This window comes from Coloeus monedula, assembly GCF_965178545.1.
Source record: "Coloeus monedula genome assembly, chromosome: 1".
In the NCBI taxonomy this organism is placed as follows: domain Eukaryota; kingdom Metazoa; phylum Chordata; class Aves; order Passeriformes; family Corvidae; genus Coloeus; species Coloeus monedula.
In genome coordinates, this window is record NC_138781.1 from 48,258,071 (window position 1) to 48,277,939 (window position 19,869).

At 43.4% G+C, this 19,869-nt stretch overlaps 1 protein-coding gene across 3 annotated transcripts in view; it reads right to left on the bottom strand.

Annotated features, from left to right (window-relative positions):
• Window positions 1-14,553: 14,553 nt before the first annotated feature.
• Window positions 14,554-19,869, bottom strand: part of ELMO1 (engulfment and cell motility 1) — a 305,477-nt gene continuing 300,161 nt past the window's right edge. For all 3 annotated transcript variants that reach the window (XM_082295294.1, XM_082295295.1, XM_082295296.1), the window contains one exon: window positions 14,554-15,882. In XM_082295294.1, coding sequence (XP_082151420.1) covers window positions 15,682-15,882 — 201 coding nt within the window. In that variant the 3' untranslated portion in view covers window positions 14,554-15,681. The remainder of the gene's footprint in view (window positions 15,883-19,869) is intronic.

Below are 19,869 nucleotides of genomic sequence, written 5' to 3' on the forward strand. Positions count from 1 at the left end.
TCCATCAGCAAAATAGCCCTGCAGGAGTAGTATCCATCATCCATGGGTGAATATGAAAAGGCAGTGCAGGCTGATTTTTCAAGTATTGATTAGGCAAGTCACTGGCCAGCCAGCTATGTACAGAGCCTTCATGCTATAGAGAAGTCAGGCTGTATGAAAGAACTCAAAGCACTTGGAGGAATATACATCCACTAATTCAAGAAGATGAGGGTGATGTAGCAGTCAGTAAAGATTGCACTGATAATCTGGTCTTATACAGACAAGCCAAACTCAGGCATGAGGTCATCCCTTAACATTTCACCTTTCAAATCATAGAATCATAGAATCATTTAGATTGGAAAAGACCTTTAAGATAATGAAGTCCAATTGTTAGCCCACTGCTACCAAATCCACCACTAAACCACATCCCTAAGCACCACATCTACACATCTTTTAAATACCTCCAGGGATGGTGACTCAGCTGCTTCCCTGGGCAGCCTGTTCCAATGCTTGACAACCTTTTCCATGAAGAATTTTTTCCTAATATTCAGTTTAAACTTCCTCTGTCACAGTTTGCCTAGCTCTATCACTGAAAATTCATGGTGGGCTTGTTTGCACTTGTCTGTCTTTTCACTTGTGTCAGACTTTATGCTGATGTCCGACATCGATGGTTTAGCCTTGCATATATACAAGAAGATGACAAGGGCAGCTGTTTTTATCTCCCACTGTTCACAGCTACCTCACCATAAAGCAGACACGTGCCTCTCCAAAATGGTTCTCTATTCAGAACACCTTTCATCCTCTCTGCTTCCTTACCCTGTCTGGGCATCCCACAGATTTATCTCTTTCCAGCTTCAGACTCAGAGCTGTATTTTCATTTCTTTTCTGTCCCATTCCAGAAATTAGGGTATTAGAGAAAATGCTCAGTTAAACACAGCAGCATTTGTTCAGGCCCCTTCTTGAGGGATATGGTAAGGTGGGCAGCTGGGGCTTGATGCAAATCTGACACATTAATTTATCCCAGAAGAGACTTGAACCTGGAGAAGGCAGGCGTGACTCCTGCCTTCACAATGAGAAATGGACCCATGAGAATCAAAACCAGCAGCACAAGGACCATCAAACTGTAAGTGAGGGGGAAAGCAGGCACTGCATCACTCTTCTTTCCCCACTCAAGCTGTGCCTTGAACACAGCGTATTTCTGCCTGGTCAGCTGCCTGGTCTCTGGCCCCTCCACACACGTTGGAGTCATTAAACATCAAGACACCATCCTTCATGCACAGTGGGATGGCTGCCTGCCTCCCTCACTCATTATTGGCCTTCCACAGTCCTTTTCAGCCAATTAAATGAAATATAAATAGCATTTCAGATAAATGTTCACTCTCTTATAATACCTTTCTGACGTCTTTCTGCTCTTGCTCTGGATGCATAAAAAAGAGCTATGATGTATTTCAATGAGTTATTGAATCCTTTTTGAACCCTGATATATGCTCAGTATAAGGTTATTTAAATATGAGGGGTACAGGCATGGGCATTAGCAAAATCTACCCAACTAAAGTGTTCAGACAAAATGAGCAGGCAATCTTCTGCCTTGCAAATCTATCTGTCTTCCACAATGAAGGACTCCAAGCCTGCTGATGCTGGACCAACCTCCTTTTCCTGCACTGGAACGTCCACAGCCATGAGAAAGTATGGTTCAGGCTTTCCTGTCCCTTTTTACTTTTTTAATTTTTTTTTTTTTTTAATTTAAATTAAGCTGCTGGACACCACACCAGAGATTCTATTTTCTTTACCTTAATAATGTAGAGTGAATGCTCTACAAACAAATGAGAAAAAGAAAGAGGAGGATTCAGGAATGTTACTCAGGGTTTTACGGAAGTGTGACACAGAAATAGTATCTCCCTCATCTTCTTGGCATAGAAAACAAATTAACATTGGAGTATTTGTGTATTTTTTCTCCCTGTAACTTTTTTGCCACCATTCATCATTTAGCCTCAGCATTCGCGTGTATTTAAAGCTACCAACATAAATTAGCAACAAAGCTTGAGGGTGTTAAAGAACCTCCAATAAAACTCCTTCCCCTCACTGGAGGATTTTCTCAAAATGAAAATATCTGAGTAAACATCTTGTTCTAACACTATGCCCAGAAGATAACAAAGCGCGGACTGAGTGACTTTCACCCTCTGAACTATACCTCCTGAAGGAAAAGGGCACCTCTTCATCACTTCTGGCAGGATGAGTAAGTGGAAATGCATTTTGGGGACCAAAAAACAAATGCAGCTTTCTCAGTCTCACAAAGAGGTGGCAGACAGGCACTCCAGCAGCAAGTCTTGTCATTCTTCACTAGATTCCCATCACATTAAGCAAAGGAAGAGAACAGGTGTGTTCTGGAGATCTCCAGGCTCTGAATTTAACACAAGCAAGCTGCCACTTTTAGCAATGATCAGATGCCACAAAATGATTTTCAGAAAGTGGAAATGATAATAATTGCATATCTGGGTATGCCCAAATCTATTCCATGCATACTGGAAACAGCTCTTTTTGCAGTCTCTGTGTGTGCTTCGCTCTGTGCAGCAGAGATGCTGCAGATCCCCAGCGGGGAGCCTGAATAATTTCGCCTCCGAGCGATACAGCAGTAGTGGTGTTGGGAAATGTCCAGATAAAAGATAATGTGCAAGATAGGGAATTTCATTTTGTATTAGGAGCTGGAAAGGCAGTAGACCAAAGTTCCTTTTGGGCTGGGGTAGAAGTGGGCCACAGCATATAAGTAGATGTTCCATCAGCATGTCTGTGGTTAACGCCAAGTGGGGTAAGCTTCAGACCTTGAGCCAGGCTAATAACGTTATTTATGCAGCTATCCAGTGATCTGGGTATCTAGCTCTCACCAAGGTTTTTCTTCTACTCAAGCCTGTCCTTTTTTCACCCTCTGTAGCCAAATTCCTTGAATGCCCTCCAGAAAGGAAGTCCCCTACCCCAAAGCTCTGATGTGGAAACCATGAAAGCTGGTTAAGAAATTTTAATGATACCACATTGCAAGTTTCTGGGCATTTAGCAATGAGGAAGTGAGAAGAGGCAGAAAAGATACAGAAAGTGATGTTCCTGCCCAAAAGTACCCATCTGCTTTTTGGTGTCTCAGTGTTTGGTTCTCCGTTTCCCTGATGACAGATGGGTTTTGGCAAATGCTTAGCACTGACCTTCTGAAAAGCAAATCCCAGTGAAGCCTTTCAAGATGAGCAGCCAAGACCCAAAAACATCACTGTGGCAAAATTTGTATAAAGAGTTTAGAAACTACTAGATGCCAATTAGGTAGAGGAAAGTTGCCCCAAATTTTTTTTAGGATATACAAAGAAACTGTTTCTTTTCCCTGAAGCTGGTGTCCTTTCCAGTCCTTCAAATCTAAAGAGCACTTGCCCTAGATGTATTTGGTGCAACACACTATTTTAGGCATTAATTCATGATGCAAAATTCATAATTCATGTGTCTAGATCATTCCTTTGCTTTAATCCTACATCCAGTTTCTTTTGATGATTAGCAAAAATAACTGCAGACGAAGAAGGTAAGCTGTAACTTTTAACTAAAACTCTCTGCCTATGTTTATCAGGTGTCTGCTTGTGTTTTCAGAAAAGGGACTCGATCCTGCTCCCACCAAGAGTGCCAACTGCTCCATGGGCTCCCAGACCCCAACTCTGCCAGTACACAACACCTGGGATGGCATCCTTGCTGCTCCCCAGCATCCCTGAGGAGTGTCCACCTCACTAAAGGGCTCCCTTAGCACTGTGGGCCTGTTTTCCTCAAAGGATGCCAAACAATTCTACCCAGGATGCAAGAGGGAGGATGCTTTGTACCACAACAGCTCCTCCATGCTTAGCTGTAGCTCTCAGGAGAGCAGCAGGAGACAAAGTCAGAGGTGCATTCCCTTGCCCTAGAGATGTGGGCTGTTTGGGTGCCTCCCACACACTGTTGTTGAGCTTTCATTCAGGCTGTCTGGAGGTGGTTTTCACTCTCCCCAGAGCAGAGGGTGAGCAAACAGGCCATAGGAAAGCAGGTTGATGGTGTGAGAAAAGCTTATCTGATGATGTGAGATTACAGTACCCAGGTGAAAATGAATCAGTCCCTTCCTCTCACCAAGATAAAGAAAAACACAAGACAATGTGGGCTGTCTGAGGTGCTATTTTGTATTTGCTTATAGGAAGAATAGCCAGTGTGATTTCCAGCTGTATGCCCCCAAAAAGATCTGGCAAATTTTAAAATACTGAATAGCTGGGATCCCATGGCCCAAGACTTAATTTACTAAAATTTGACCTGCTAATTGACACTGCTTATAAAATCAATATGTCGTGGAATCTTTCCATTCTCACCTTAACTCTGCACTTTGCTCTTCTTGGCATAGTGTGGTCACGCAGACGGTAACATTGGCCCTTCAGGGCACGAGTGGTGGGTCCTCAGCAATTTCAGTGGTGCTTTCTGCTTTTCCACTCCAGCCATCCAGGGGCACACGTTTAGAGCTTCCCCTCACATTGTAGCTTTGTCCTAAGGCATTTCTGAGAGCAAATAACCTCTCCAACAGAAGCCACATACTGTATTTACCCAAATGCTTCATTTTCCCAGTGCACAGGTAGCTAAGACTTCCATCATTCCTTAAAGCTGCTCACTTCTGCTTGCAGCACTTGGGACATACCACAGAACAGTACTTCCATAATATAAATAGTTGCTTTCAGCATTTTTAGAGATGGGCAGTGGGACAGGCAGAATTACTGTCCGGTTTTTTTTCCCCCAAGGAAAATTCCACATGTACTCATGTGTGCACACAGACCAGATACATCCTGGCAGAAAAGACTCACATCTGGAAAGAAATCTTCTATCACATTTATGGGGAAAGGAAAAAAAAAAAAGGAAGCACATTCTTTTTCTCTTTGACTAAAGAAAAATATCTCACCAGGACAAGGGCTTATTGTAACCATTCATTTTAAAATATTGCTCGATTGTTTGCGTACTTTTATTTCTTTGGTGATTCAGCTGCGAGTGGGAAAGTTGCTGTGACCCACTGAATGGCCTATCCATCACACCTACTGACCTCTCTGTCCAGGAGGGCTGGGACCACCAAACCTTGGCTGCTGGCTCCATTTGTGCATGCACTGCTTGGCCCCTCAGCTTCCCAGGTATAACCCCATGCTGTGGTACCGCCTGAAAGAGAGGAACGAGACCACAATGTCAGCCTGCCCTTGAAGTGAGCATGCATGCACTTGCTAGGACTGTTCCCAGGACAAACTGTTTCCTGCATTAGAAGCAGGCTGGCCACTGCAGCAGAGCTGAGGAGAGAGCACACCAAGCTGAAAGAGCTGGTGGGGACCAGCTGAAGCCTTTGGCAAAAGACCACATCTCTGTGAGAAGGATGATTCATCCCCTGCCTCCTTGAGCAGCAAAATCCCCTGCTCCCCCTGACATCATTTTCTCCCTTCTTCTTCCAGATCGTGCTGTCACCCATGGATGAAACCAAGCATACATACATCCCTAGAAAGTGAATTTTGGCTGAGTTGTGAGTCTGTAGCACCAACGAGCAACAAATGCCATGTCATAGCTACACGGGGGAAAAGCCAGCAGAGGTTTTCCAAATATTCTCTCTGCTTATGTTGCAGCATAAAATCCACTAATTTCCTTCTGCTGGGGATTTGGAAAGCGGTGCACCTCACCAAAGCCAGCTCTTGCCCTGCAGGATCAGACCCTACACTGAGTATAAATCAGTCACAGGTGCTTGAATTAAGAGAATTAATTAATAAGACATTCCCATCCCCTGGAGGTTCAGATGACAATGAGGAAGGCATGGCACAGGCCAACACAAGCCACAGTATATTAATCCTGCATTTGTCCCAAGTGTGACAGGCTGCTGGGAGCTATTCTTTGTGCTCATACCAGGGGGAATTGATGGGACCTTATTCTCTGTTTGCAAGGAACGGTTCATGCAAGAAATTAAATTTCCCAATGTCATTACTAAATCCCAGGATCCTCTTCATGAGTTATTCAGCACCAGTTGCTCCAGTCTTGCACACCGGTTTTATCGTCCTCACATCCACCTCTGTCTTTCAGAGATGAATATTAATTACCTTCATTGCAACGGTAGAATCAAATCCCCTCTTACCTTACTAATGCAGTTCCTTTCTTGAAGATAAGCATGCCTATCTCCCAAAAAGAGGTAGTGTGTGCTGCAAAAAGACACGAAGCATTACCAAACTGTCTGGGAGACAGGGACGGCTGCCCACAGGAGTCTGTGGCAAGCTTCAGAACTAGAAAACTGTAAAGAAGGCCAATGGAAATGGGCCTTCACTAGCACGTTCAAGATGCTGCAAAATGCCTTTTTAATGCACTAATCTGTCAGCAAGAGAATTATGAATCCATTAATAAATGGGGAACACCTAAAAGTTCTCATCTCGCCATACCAAAATTTTTTTCTTTTTCAGTACATAGCATAAAACTGTGCTCCCTCATCATCTTGGGTGCCCTGATATGCTGCTAGTAAGACAAGGTGGTCTCAGTAGCACTAAGGCACTAATTGGCCATCAGGAACTTGGCCAACCAGGCAGTTACAGACATGCTTTCCTTCTCTTCATGGTGTGGAAAGCGCAGCTTCAGCCCATCCAGCAAAGAAGGGGTGCAAAGGAACCACCTTTTATCTCCTGCACCTGGCATGGGATATGAAGGTCTCACACACCACGTCAGGAACCTCCTGCTCCCCCAAGATGACTTTCCTAGACAGCTTCCCCACCCAGCACCACCACTGGGGAGCCATCAGGTGCCTGGAGATGGCTCCCACAAGGCAAAGCCACTATTTTCAGCCCTCATGGAGGAATTTGTGTGCTGGGCAGAGGGTGCAAAGCCATGGAAACTGCCTCCTCTTGAGCACCCCTCCAGCAAGGCATCATGGCAAAATACCTGCCAGTGCCTTTGATTGGGAGGAGCAGTTCTGATAGGCCCTGCAGAGGTGATGTAGCAGTACCCTGCTCAGTCCCTGCAAAACTCAGCATCAAGGGTCTATCAAGCCTCATTGAAATGTGAGAGGAAAACAGTGCTCCCCCTACACCTCCTGCCTGCTTGACAGGCTTGCCTGTCATTGTATAAACCTCTAGGAAGCTACACAGTGGAAAGCACTGGAAAACTGCAGGGGATAATTCCCTGCTGCCAAGGGCTCGCCTGGAAGTCTAGGCTCTTGATGTCCACCCTGGGATAGACAGGACAGCCTGCAGGGTGTTTGTGCCCAGGTCCAGGCTGACCACAGCACTGCTGCTGGCTGTGTTTAATTTCTTTGCTCTGCATGAACAAATGTATTAAATCCACAACACTTCCTTTTTTTTTTTCTTCCAGACAGGGTGATCTGAAGGAATACTTGCCAGTCACTTGACTAATTAGCTTAATTCAAGAACCTGTCTTCAGAAGCCCATTGCTGAGTAGCCTCCTCAATTCTGGGAATTTAAAAATGACTTGGGTTTGATTAAAATCAAACCAAATCAATGAAGGCAATTGCCACTTGCTTTCCTGTTTTTTTCCCCTCAAAGACAGCTTTGATTCATGGCTGCAGCTAGTCCTGTGTACGCCACAATAGTCAGGGGCTTGGACTGCTGTTTTCATATTAGAAATATATTTAGGGGAAAATACTTCCATTCATTCTGCATGAGTCGATGGAGCTGCTATGTGTACCTTCCTGCTGTTAGTCATTTACATGGCCAGGTGGGATGGTTTTCCTCAGGCCATGCAGGTTTGATGATGGAGGTTCTGGAGCTGAACAAGGCCAGAATTTCTGATCAAAGGAGGGTATCAAGACTGCTGCAGTTTGGCTTCTTTTCTGGGGAAAAAAAGAAGAAAAGCTTCTAATAAAAAGTGAAAAACTAAAAAAACCCAACCAACCAACCAAAAAAAAATTAACATTTTGTTTCAATTCCAACTTTTTATAGTACTTTAAATCTTAGAACTAAAAAAGGGCTCTAAAACACTAATTCTTTTCAGAAGAACCATGACCCAGTTAGGACAGTCCAAAAGTCAGCTGAGCAGCAAAGTTCAGTCACTTGAGCTTCTCAGTTTTCCTTACTGAATCAGTGATTCAGCTAAATTCACACAATTTTTGTGTGTGTGTTAGATCTTCCTTCAGTGGCATTTTGCAACAGAACCACTGCCACTTTCCTGGCCAGCTCAGCATTGCATCAGTGCTCCTCTTCCCCTTCTGTTGGGTGGAGCACCCACACTAGCACCTTGCTGCTTCTTCTTGGGGGATTCAAGGTGAGGAAAACCCAGTGATGCAGCTCACCCATGCCAACAGGGCACTTCCACATGGCATAACAGCCACGGTTCAAAATAATAATAAAAATCTAAAATAAGGCTGTTATCCTCACTTCATCTTGTGCCTGAGCATGGCTGCAGGTATACCATATTTTTGGTGGGGACCTGGCTGCTTATTCATGTTGCCCCACCCTCCTCTCCTCACATCCTGTCCCATCCAGGCCATTAACCCACCAGCTGCCATCAGCTCTGATATTCTCCATCCCCTCTCACCTCAGTGCTTGCCTCCTGGAGCATCCAACACTGCCAAGCTCTAAATGAGATCATTTCGGACAGGTTTCCTGGGGAAAGGGAACTGAGGCACTTGCCCCCTTTGTGTGTGTGTGCACGTGTTTGTGTGTGTGCATCCACCTCTGAGCTGCCGGATTTCATGAGAAGCCAGAGGCTCAGAAGTGGTTTTATGAAGAGTGCTGTAGAGGACTCGATAAAGTTCCTCACTGAAGGAAGAACGTGGGCTGAAACAACCTTATCAGATGCTGGAGATGCCACCCTCACACCAGCCCATTTTAATACCTCAAATTCAGTTTTCAATGGACCTCAGACTGTGCTGGAATGAAGAGAACCAAGAGTGTGAGATGAAGGTTTATGTGAAAACCAGCTTGGCTGGATTGTACTTTGGCTATTTAGGACAAATGAAAGGGTGGACATGTGTAAGGTATCACTGCACGCCCCCTGGATGGGAGACAGAAAGGGGGAACCCAGGGCTTTGAGAAATGTCAGAGACTGACAGAGGGTATTATGAGTGAAGGAACACGTGCAGAGGGACCTGTGCTGGTGAAAAACACCCGGAATAATTCTACTGGTGCTCTTTAAATGTCATACTCCTGGCAAAGAAACCTTTCACATGTTTCTCTGCTCTCATCTCCAAGCCTTTTCAAATGTGCCAGGCTTATGCTGCCTGGGGTGGGGGGGTTGTGGGGGGAAAGCGGGAAGCTCTGCCCTGGGAAAACCCTGTGGACGAGCCATTTTCCTCTGGGAAAGAAGCAAGCAGTCAGCAGCCTTGCACAATGTACTGCGCCCGCATCCTCACTGTCCTCATTTTAAGCATATATAGAAAACTTCTTTTGAAGCCTGGCAGATTCCTACATGGCTGTTCCTGACTTCTTGAAAAACTACCCTGACAATAAAAACTCCCTGTTAATTGGCAGGGAATGAAGTCCCACAGGCTCAGCCTCCCACATGCGCACAGCCTGCTGGTGGGACAGCAAAGATCTCCAGGGTGCCTTTGCTCCTTGGGGAAGGTAGGTGGGAAGGGGGTATTAAACCTGAGGCATTTCAAGAGAAACCAAGAAGATACAGATATATCTCATAAAAAAATGCTGCCTCTTATTAAACAAAAGACAGCCAGCCTCCCTCTCCCTTATGATAACCAGGAGGAATCCCAAAACATAATCAGTTTAGGCTGAACACCATGTTGCTGACAAGATTAAAATTAGTCTCATGTGGTTTCATCAAGGGAAAATTTAACTGTGGCACTCAATCAGGCTGCAGAATCCTCTAATGACAACCGAAATAAAGTCATTCAAGACAGATCCTTAAATGTCACAGGAAAGAAAGCCTGCCCTTGGCTTCATCTCTTGGCAAAATTTTATTAAGTATGTTTTTCCCTCCCCTCCTCTACATGCACTGCTGCTTTCCTGGCCATACTCTCCCTGGGCTGAAACAACAGGCCAGCATCCTACTTGGAATACAGAGCACTGGGTTCCCCAGCGTTGTGTGTGTCCCATAGGTCACATCTTATAGGAAATGGTCTATAAACAAGAGGCAAATCGGATGAGAGAGAGTTTGCATGAACCTCCCAACATGAAGAGGCTTGTTTCGCTCTTCCAAGAGAGTATAAAACCACAACAGCTGCTGTTCTCCACATAGCACCTCCACCGAAGTGGCTACAGCAAAACTGAGAAACTCTCAGTTGAAAAAACACATCAGATCAGAAAACTCTTCTACCTCCAACACCAATATCTCCACTTGGAGAGGGACGGCTTATGAGATGTTTCCTTTGCCCTATGTGTGTCCCTGCAAGCTAAGCATCACCAGACAGCTCTGCTCTTCAGTGATGTTCAAGGTCTCCCAGCAAGAAGTGAAAATAAAGTGTAAATATGTGTCACTAAATGAGTTTGAAACGGTATCCAGCAATTTTTAACCTTGCCCTGAGGAGGCTGCTGCAGAACAGCACTTCCTGACTCAGCACTTTGAAATCACCTTGCTATCAAAATTCATGGCTCTCCCAACATCCATTTTATGCCTAGTCTTGCCCTAAAAAACTTCTGCTTTTAATGCCACTCTCCTCTCCAGTTTCAGCCTGATTTCATCCAGAAAGGGTTCTTGTTTCATTTCTTTAAGTGCTAAGTCCCAAAGATGCATGAAGCAGCTGGAGTGATGTTGAATAATCAGACAGCATCCTGTTCAGTCTCTTTAAGTGACCAGTGGTACACAATCTAATTACACATCAGACAGAAAAGTCATTATTTGCACAGCCTCTGAGTATGTAGCAAAATCTCAGTTATAGGTAAAATTGCCTTCCTGCTCACACAGGCCCTGATCTAGCGCAGTCCCTGAGCACTCACCTAAATTTAGGTGCCTGTTTATCAAACTGAAATCAAGCATCTTTTGCTGCATGGTTAAGTGCTTTGTTAATCAAGGAACTTGTTTAAGCCATGTGGATGTTTAATATTCAAATATAATTCTTATCTAGGGAGGGAGGGAGCACTGAGCAAGTCTCATCCTGATTTATCCAGCTCTGGGGAAAGCAATGACAGCTCAACCAGCAGTGTGACAAAAACTCTGTCCTATGAATGTCTTCCAGAGTTTGCAGGGATTTTACCTTTGCCTCCCTGAGGGTGCTCTAAGGGTAAGGGCTGTCCTATGCTTAGTATTCCAGACAGCTAAGATATCCCCAGGTTAGTAAGGGCTAGATTTTTTTTTTTTTTTAACTCTCAAGAATAATGGAGCAGGAAGGGAGTAAAAGCTCACACTAATCTTATTATGCTCCTTAGACGAATGACTTTCACATGACAGTGAAGCTAATGCCATTTACTTGTCAGTGAAGCAGCAAAAAAAGACAGAAGGGGGGATATGGCAGTACAAGTGTCCTCCTGCTCCCAACATCTTCTTTGCTGGAAGATTCCTTCCTTCCTTGCTCAGGATTAGCAGCTTGAATCATTATAGAGCTGGATGCATCAGAGGCACCCCTGCTCACTGAGTCCAATGTAATAACAAACAACCAAAGACCAGATGCGTTCAGGGGTACTTCATGCCCATGCTCCTCTCTTCCTCTTCTGACGGGAACATGTTTCTTTTCTTCTTTCATCCCTCCCTCTTTTGAGAGCTGGCCAGAGGCTGTGGGATTGCAGCTGGTGGCCTACAAGGTTGCTGAGGGGATGCAGGGCTCCCTTGCAGCTCAGCTGTCTGCCAGAGGAGACAGGGATTTGTTCTGGGCAGTGGATCCCACCAGGTTTCCATGCAAGCCTTCACATTCTCACAGGCATGACATGCCTGCATTAATGGGGACAACTGATGGGAGAGAAACATTGATGACAAGCACCCTATGCAAGAAAAATGCAATTCTGGGTAGGGCATGAAGACACAAGAGGATTTCACAAATGAAGTAATCGGGATCTTGCACGGTCATTTTGCAACCCAAGAGAGAGTCAGCATCCACCTGGCCTCCTGGCATGAGAATGTTATTTCTTCATGTAAGGTTTAATGAAACAGTTCTCCATACTGAAAAAAGAACTGCTTCTGAAAAATGGTAATAAAAGCCCCATTTCTCTGACACATAGCTTGCTTTGTACAGGATTACTTAGAACTGCTGCTCTTCTCCTTGTCCTTACAAGTAGAGCAAGCAGTTGACTTAGGAAGATATGAATTTTTCTTGGTTCAAGTCTTCTGGTAAAAGAATATATTAACTTTCAAAAGCAAAGTCATTTCCAAAACAGGAGCTAAAATTAGACTGATTTTTTTTTTTTTGTTCTTTCTCCCCTTTATGGCTTTTACAAGCAATTACCCACTTAATGTTTTGAAATTATACAAGAAACTCCAATAGCAATTCTTTTTCCTGCTGCATCTCTTTGAATGTGAAGATTTAAAAGCTTTTCCGGAACACAACAGCGTGAGCAAATGAATTTGCCATTTTCATTCTCAATTTCTTTTTTTTAAAGAATGGGAAGCAGCGGGATATTTCTTCATCATTTAAATTTTTTTGTTCTGTTTTGTTTTAAATTTCATAATGACGAAGTGAGCCTGTATGACAGCTCTAGAAACTGAAGGCAGGATTCTTCTTTGCACCACAGACTTTCATGTTGCTGTGGGAGTGCTGCTAAAATAGCTGGAAGGGCTATTACACCAACGCATCTCTTGAGCCTCTTCTTTCTTATGGCAGGGTGGCAGATACAAATTTAGCATTCCTGCTCACATGACCATCCCACACTGTGCATAACCCATACAAAGAGCCAGGCCATGTGGGGAGCTGGGGATTCTGCGAAGTAGGGCTGCAGGAAGCGGTGAGATAGAGCCATGCAGCAGTGCTGTGGTATCCCTCTGGCCCTGGACTTGGATCCCCCTGGTCAGGCTGCACCCACCCTGTGGGGTCCCAAGGCAGTACAGAGGGTGACGGGCTGTGGCACCTGCTGTGAAAGGAGAGGGCTCCCAAGAGCCCCACGCTGCCTGAGTGGTGGTGATGTGCCTCGGTGTCATGTGGATGGGCAGGAGGTGTTGGTAGAAACAGAGGGCTGGGATGCCAGCTCTCCTCCCACCACCTCCCCATGGCTCTTGGGGTGGAATTAGGGGCACTCACCTTAGTGGAGGAGGCAAGTACAACTTTTATCTCCTGCTCCAGCTGTCCCCTGAAGCAGGGGTTTTGTTTGCTCCTCTCTGGTTGTCATGTAGATGCCTGCCTGCTAAGACCACAGCACTGCAGTGCCACTGAGCTGGCAAAGTGTGTTTGGATCTTACAGCTTAGGAATGAAAGGTGTTACTTTTTCCAGCAAAGCAATACCCATCTGAAGCACCAACTCTGAAATCTGTGAATAAAAAGCAAATCCAGCTGGGTCAGGGAAATTAAAACAACTCAGGCTCTCCATTCTGCTCCAAGTTTTATCTGCAGGAAGGTAAGAGGCAGCATCAGTGTCTTGTAAAGAAACATGTTCCTACCTCCATCCCTCACCCCCAGGACTCCTTTAAAATCCCCTCTGGCAGGCAGTGCCTTTGCTTCCACTATTTCCTGACCATGACTATGTCAGACTATAGTCTGACAAAGCTCTGGAGAATAAACTATCTCAAACTCACACAACTCATTTTGTACATCTCTGTTCTCATTAAGACTGAACCTTTTCTCAGGCCACACTTTCTCCCATAATTTCTCCCTCCAGAGTTTAACTCAGTCTCTCTTATTGACTTACTTTATCATCCATTACCACCAAAACCAACTTATATCTTCTGTTACATTAAGACATTCAAAAAATACTGCAAGCACAGCTTCAGGAAGGCACCTTCCTTGGAACTTTCATGCTCAAATTCATACAATGTTCTCATTATCTTCCTTTTCATTGCACCTGCATCACTTCTCAACTGGTGTGAGGCCAGTCAGGATGTTTCCCCACAGCGATGTGGATGGAGCAAAGGCCACCTCAGTTGAGAACTTCTATGACTGTCAGAATTGGAACCACCTTCTGGGTTTCTCACTTGCATGAGTTCTGATAAAACCCCTCCACAGTCTTTTTCAGCTGGGTCTGAGCAGGAGAGAAGCTTACACTGATAAACATCTGTCTCCAGCATGTGCAGGGGGAGGGAAAGAGCTGGCAGGTTCCTCTAGACTCGGACTTTAGGAATTGAACTCAGTGAAATATCTAGAAAAACATGAGGATGAAGGGAATCCATCCTACAAAGCTCAAACCTTCCAAATAACAATCTGCTGCAGCCATAAACACTCTCAGTGGAGAAAATGGAAATACATACAGGAAGACAGTTCTCCAGCAAACACAGGAAAGGCAGCAGCCTTGAACTGACCATGAGCACATCAGTATGCTGGGATTTTGGATTTCACAAGGGCCCTTGTCACAGGAAGGCTCATGTAACCATGGCAATGGAGATCTCTGGATTCATCTCATCCTTGTCACCACTAACAAACAAGTAAGTTAAATCAGATGCAGATAAGAAAGGTTTTCCCACTCCTCTTTGCACTAAACAGTTCAGAATTACTAGCAACCATAAGGAATAAGAGACAACTTCAGAAGAAAAACAAAGTTCCAAGAATCATCACAACTCAGATTTTTATTCAACAGTGAAGTTGAAGGGAAAGGTGGTTTCTTCCCTTCAGGGCAAATGTTCCAAATGGAAATTAAGTAAAAATATTGTTCCCCAAAAGTACTCACAATGAAATTAGTTTTCATTAAATATATTTGTTTGGCAAAATAAAATAAAAAAATTAGAACCCGTACAAAAAAAATCCCTTGCAAATTTCTAACACTGTAGCAATGACAACAATGTAAACCTGGATGTTTGGCAGTTGTAATTAATTTGTGAAAATTACTGTTGAACTTTGGACCAAGGAAATAAAAATCACTTCAAATAGCAACAAGCCAATTTCAGAGGCAACTGAGGCTTAGGGAACGCTACAGGAATGGGACACACTAGTGGCTTCATACACGGTTTGTGCGAGTGATCTGCTAGTGTGGGGCTATTGTAAGAGCTGGGAGGAAAAGAAGTTAAAAGCTGTTGCAGCATTGCAGCATATGGTACAGCAAAAACCTGCAGACTTTCCATTCTGGGAGCCGATCAGTTGGGTGAAGGCTGGAGGCAAGAGCTGAGATGACGGTGGAGAGAATAATGACAGTGACGGATGGTGCAAGCACTGGGAAGCAGTTAACGAATTCCATCATCACATTGGATTCAGTGGTGAGCAGACTCTTGTGAGTGTCTGGGGATATCTTCTGCTTACAGTAGCTGCTTTTGCTCCCTACCTCCCTCCTCCTTCCAGTTAAAGCCTCTGCCCTGCCAAGTGGGTTTCACAGGCATGCAGTTTGATAACAACGTCCTTTAGTTAAGAATGTCTATTCCAGTATTAAAAATGTAAAAAAAGTCCTCAGGAGGGTGCTTCTTAATGGCAGTCTTTGCCTTAAGCAAGGCCAATGGCCTGCAATTACAAGTTAATTAAAGCAATGTGGATTTGGATGAGCAATGGGGAAGATGGGAATGGGGAAGGAAGGGGTGCAGGGAACAGGGAGGAATGCAAGTGTTTCTACATCCCTCCCCAAAGCCAAGATCCAAGGTGCAAAAGTGGGTTTCTTTTTTTCCTCACGCTCTTCTTTCTTTTTTTTTTTTTTTTAATCTCTCTCCAGTTATAATGTATTTCCAGTTTCAGAGCAAGTTTCAGTGACTGCCTCAGTTACAGTCATATACAAAGTCGTAGTTGCTGGGCTCCTTTGGGATAGGTGGGGGAGCATCTGGGATCTGTATATTTTCCAAGTCAAGGAGGCGTAGCTTTATCTCCATGCTGAGCAGCGTGTCTAGGTCGTTCCGCGTTAGGTCACTCAACATATCCTTCCCAAGGAGGGCGTTCAAACCATCGGTCCATACACAATACTGCACAGGAAAAGGATAAGAACTGTCATTAATAGGCTTTTCATACACAAACTCCTTGTCTGGTCTGGTCATCTACAGTTCTTGCTCCCATGGCGACTTACAAAGAGACCTAAAATTAGTTTGATGCCTTTTATCAGCTCGTATCATGAAAAAGCCTTTCACTGAGCTGCTCAGAAAATGGAAAAAAAATCCATAAAATGGGAAGAAATGACAGTATTTAGTTGTTTGACAATTTGCTATCTCCTCCAAACTTCTTGCTGAATGTCCTTCCAGACTTACTGGAGAAGGAACAATATCTAACTTAGGACAACAAACCTCTGGAGAAATATCCTTCACTCCTCTCATTCTCTTTCCCTATCAAAAAAGCCTGATTATCTTACACTAACTAAACTTTTAATTCCAAGACAGTTAAGTTAGGTGAACTGAATCCCACCCCAAATCCTTCTTGACTCATTGTCTAAAAAATCCTGTGCTACATATCTACTTTTAATCATGGTTTGCTTTCCTATACATGAAGTTGTTACAATTGATAGTCTCACATATCTATGCCTAGTTTACCACTATTTTACACAAAATAACATGTTATGAAAGCTACAGTCAGTTAATGCTGTGTCCTTAATGAAAATTAAATGCCAAGCTGCTTGGGTGTAATACTAAATGCTGCAAATGCTGACCTGGCCTCTAAAACCTTTTCCTTACTGGTAGCTTTTTCCTAATAAGAGATGCCATCTTTCCCAACAGCTGACAGCTTGTGATAAACGTGGGCTGAATAACCATTTTAAATCAGCAGCAAATTCAAGGGAGATTGGTGATCTAGAGTCAACTTCTATTGAATAAGTCACTTTCATTTATTACTACAAGCCATTTATTCAACTATGAACAGAAGTACTCAAATGCTGTCATCTAAAAATAAAGATTTCAATCATGAACTTGTGTCCTAGTTTGCAGGAGAAAAATTAAATCAACCGTAACTGCATTTTTATCTTACAAATACTTCTGCTGGATTTCATGCCAAAAAAAAGGTTTTTAAATTTAGCTGACCATTTGCTACATGATGCTGCCGAGTTTAAAGATAGCCATGGTTGACTTCATCCCATAGCAGAAATGAGGATTATTTTTAAGGAAGAGAGAGAAGCCCCCCTCTTCATCCAGAAAAAGGGCATATTTTAAAAATAGGACGGGTTAGCACACTTCAGCATCCGAAGTGAAATCCAACCCACTTAAGTCAGTAACAAAACAGTAGCAGAGGGAGCTTTTTCACCCAGGGTGTGGACAAGCCAAGCTGCAGCTTTAATATGAGATCAGCTATATAGAAGAGACTTTAGAGTTCAGGTTGTCCTGCTGACAAGTACTAAATAAACAACTTAGCCTGCCTATTCTAGGCTGTCAGTGTGCCACTGAAGACTTTTAAAGCATGTAGTTTTTTTGGAGCGTATGCAGAACATCAGGAAAAGAAAGGAGCTATTCTAGAAAAATAGTTATATTTGAACAGACTATCATCTTCTACGATTTACTTGAAATCTTTCTTCGGGAAAGTTTTCCCTGATTTCTTTATGAAGAAAGGAACAGAAAAGCAAAAGGCTCTGCTCAGGTTACAGGAGAGCAGAGAATCTTTTCAACAGATGCAGCCCCTGACGTAAATTGTCCATCACCTGCGCAGCGAGTGAGGCCAGTTGCTCCCTCTGGGGAGGAATCCCAGAGAGCCAGAAAGCAGAACTGCAGTTCTCTCCTCTTCCAGATACAATTCATTCAGGGCCCAGAGAAACCAAATTCTGGCCACAATTCTGGTAAGTGCAATGGCCTGGAAAAAGGGCTTCCTTTCTAATCTCCATATTGGCAAATGCACCTAATTATCTCCTGCACATGTTGAGCAGAGAGACATCCTAATGAGATGGTGGAAAAACAGAGGCATTCATTCAGAAGCTTTTTTCTTTTTAATATGCAAAAGAGACGAAGAGCCACTGAAAAATTAATTTACGAGATTCATTTTCATAAAACTCCAATGAAACCTAATTATGGCCTCTCTCATCAGTTTCTCTGTCAAAAATCATGGGTAAGATTAATCCACCTTTTTTGCTATGTAGTTGAAACCAGTTATTAGTATTTAAATTAAAAACAAATACAATGGAGTGATCTCATGGTACTGAATCCTCTGGCTAGCAGTAAGCTTGAACAGATGGCTAAGGGAATTGACAAACTTAAGTGTGCTAGAATGAGGTCCACATCTCAATGATACTGGTTAAGTAATGAGATTTTATCAAAGAATTGCCCTGGGACTCAAGAACTAGAAAGGTTGCACAGGCTTCATCCGTCTGGATGCAGCTCTGAACAACCTGGTCTGAGCTCACTGCTGACCTGCTTTGAGCAGGAGGTTGGACTCGGGACACCTCCAAGGTTCCTTGCAGCCAGAATTATCCTATGAGCCTCATTCAATTTTTCTTTTTAGGACACACTCAACTCCCACGTTTCAACATCACTCTACAATCACGAGGGCTGCACAAGTACTTAAAAAAAGCCCTGCAAGTCTGACCTGAAATTGTCACGTACCAACATCATTCCTGGTGCTTCACACAAAGCTTTCCAAATCTTGAGATGTCACCACCAAATCTCTCAAACTGACAATGCTGCTAAACCAGCACTTCTATCAACAGGCACCCCAACTACTTTGATGAAGAGTCACGGGCTTCACAACATGCTACTTGCCTTTCCTTGTGAGTTCTTCCTCTGAACACTTGTACTTTCTACTTTCATCACAACTCACTCTTCTGCAGGCCATGGAAAAATACAGAGGAAGCGAGATGTCTTTTTAAAAACTTTCATTTGGGAACTGTCAAGTGGCAGCAGAGACTGTTGCCTCTGGCCATTTTTTTGAACATATTTTGTTTCAAAGAAGCTGCACAAGACCAGAAAGAGAAATGAAGATAAAAGGTGTGTTTAATGCAATCATGAGCAATTGGGTTAGTGCATCTCACTGCTACTTCCTGTCAGCGGGATGCGGTAGCAGCTTTTGAACATTCAGGCCATTAAAATCCACTTGTAGCTATAGGCTATATTTGAGATACAGTGGCTGAAAAAATTGTTGGTTTTTATGACCATTTACTCTTATGAGCTGAAACAGTCTAGATTTCAGTTTCTGGAGAATTTATATCAGATACCACTGAACATATGTTCAGTTCAGAGGATGAAGACAGACATGTTTTTCTTAGAACTACAGCTCTAGTGGCACACTGTGCCTGGGATACTATTGCTCCTTCTGCTTACATGAAAACTGACCAGCAAATACTTCTCTGGAATGAACATTCTTGAAAATGACACTCAAATACTAATCCACAGAAAGACCCAAATGGGCATAACCTTATCTCCTCTCCTAAAATTAACATTTAGTTGAAGGTTTTAGTCCAGAATAACAAATGTTGAAGTGGCATAACTAATGCACTTGTAAAGCAATTTCATGCATTTTTTAAACACTACAGTATAATGCAGTTTAAAGTAATCTTCTGTAGCTCATCATCTTAACACAGTGTCGTGAACTGAGACCAAATGTGATACCTCAAAATAAGTGTGCAAATGGAACACAACTCTTCTTGCTTTAGAAATAAGAAGGATTTTTTTAAATACAGTGCATTCTGCTAAACCTTTACATGAAATTTCTTTGAGAGAAACACATTCAATGATTCAACACAACTAAGGTAAATTAATCCCATTGCATTCCAGAAGGCAATGATGTTGTCTATTTCCTTGTAGTTTTTACTAAGAAAAGGGAGCAGGGAAGGGACTATCATTCATCCTTGCTGTTGCTATTTACATTGTCTTCAGACAAGTAAAAGCCATTGCAAAACACTCCCCTGTAGAAATGGAATAGAGGGGGCCTTCTATGATCACCTGTCATTAATGGTTTTAAGCAATGTGAAAGTAAGAAAAAGGGGATATGCCATTCTGGAGACCACAACTCTTTGGCTGAAATTGAGACCCAGTATGGCATAACCA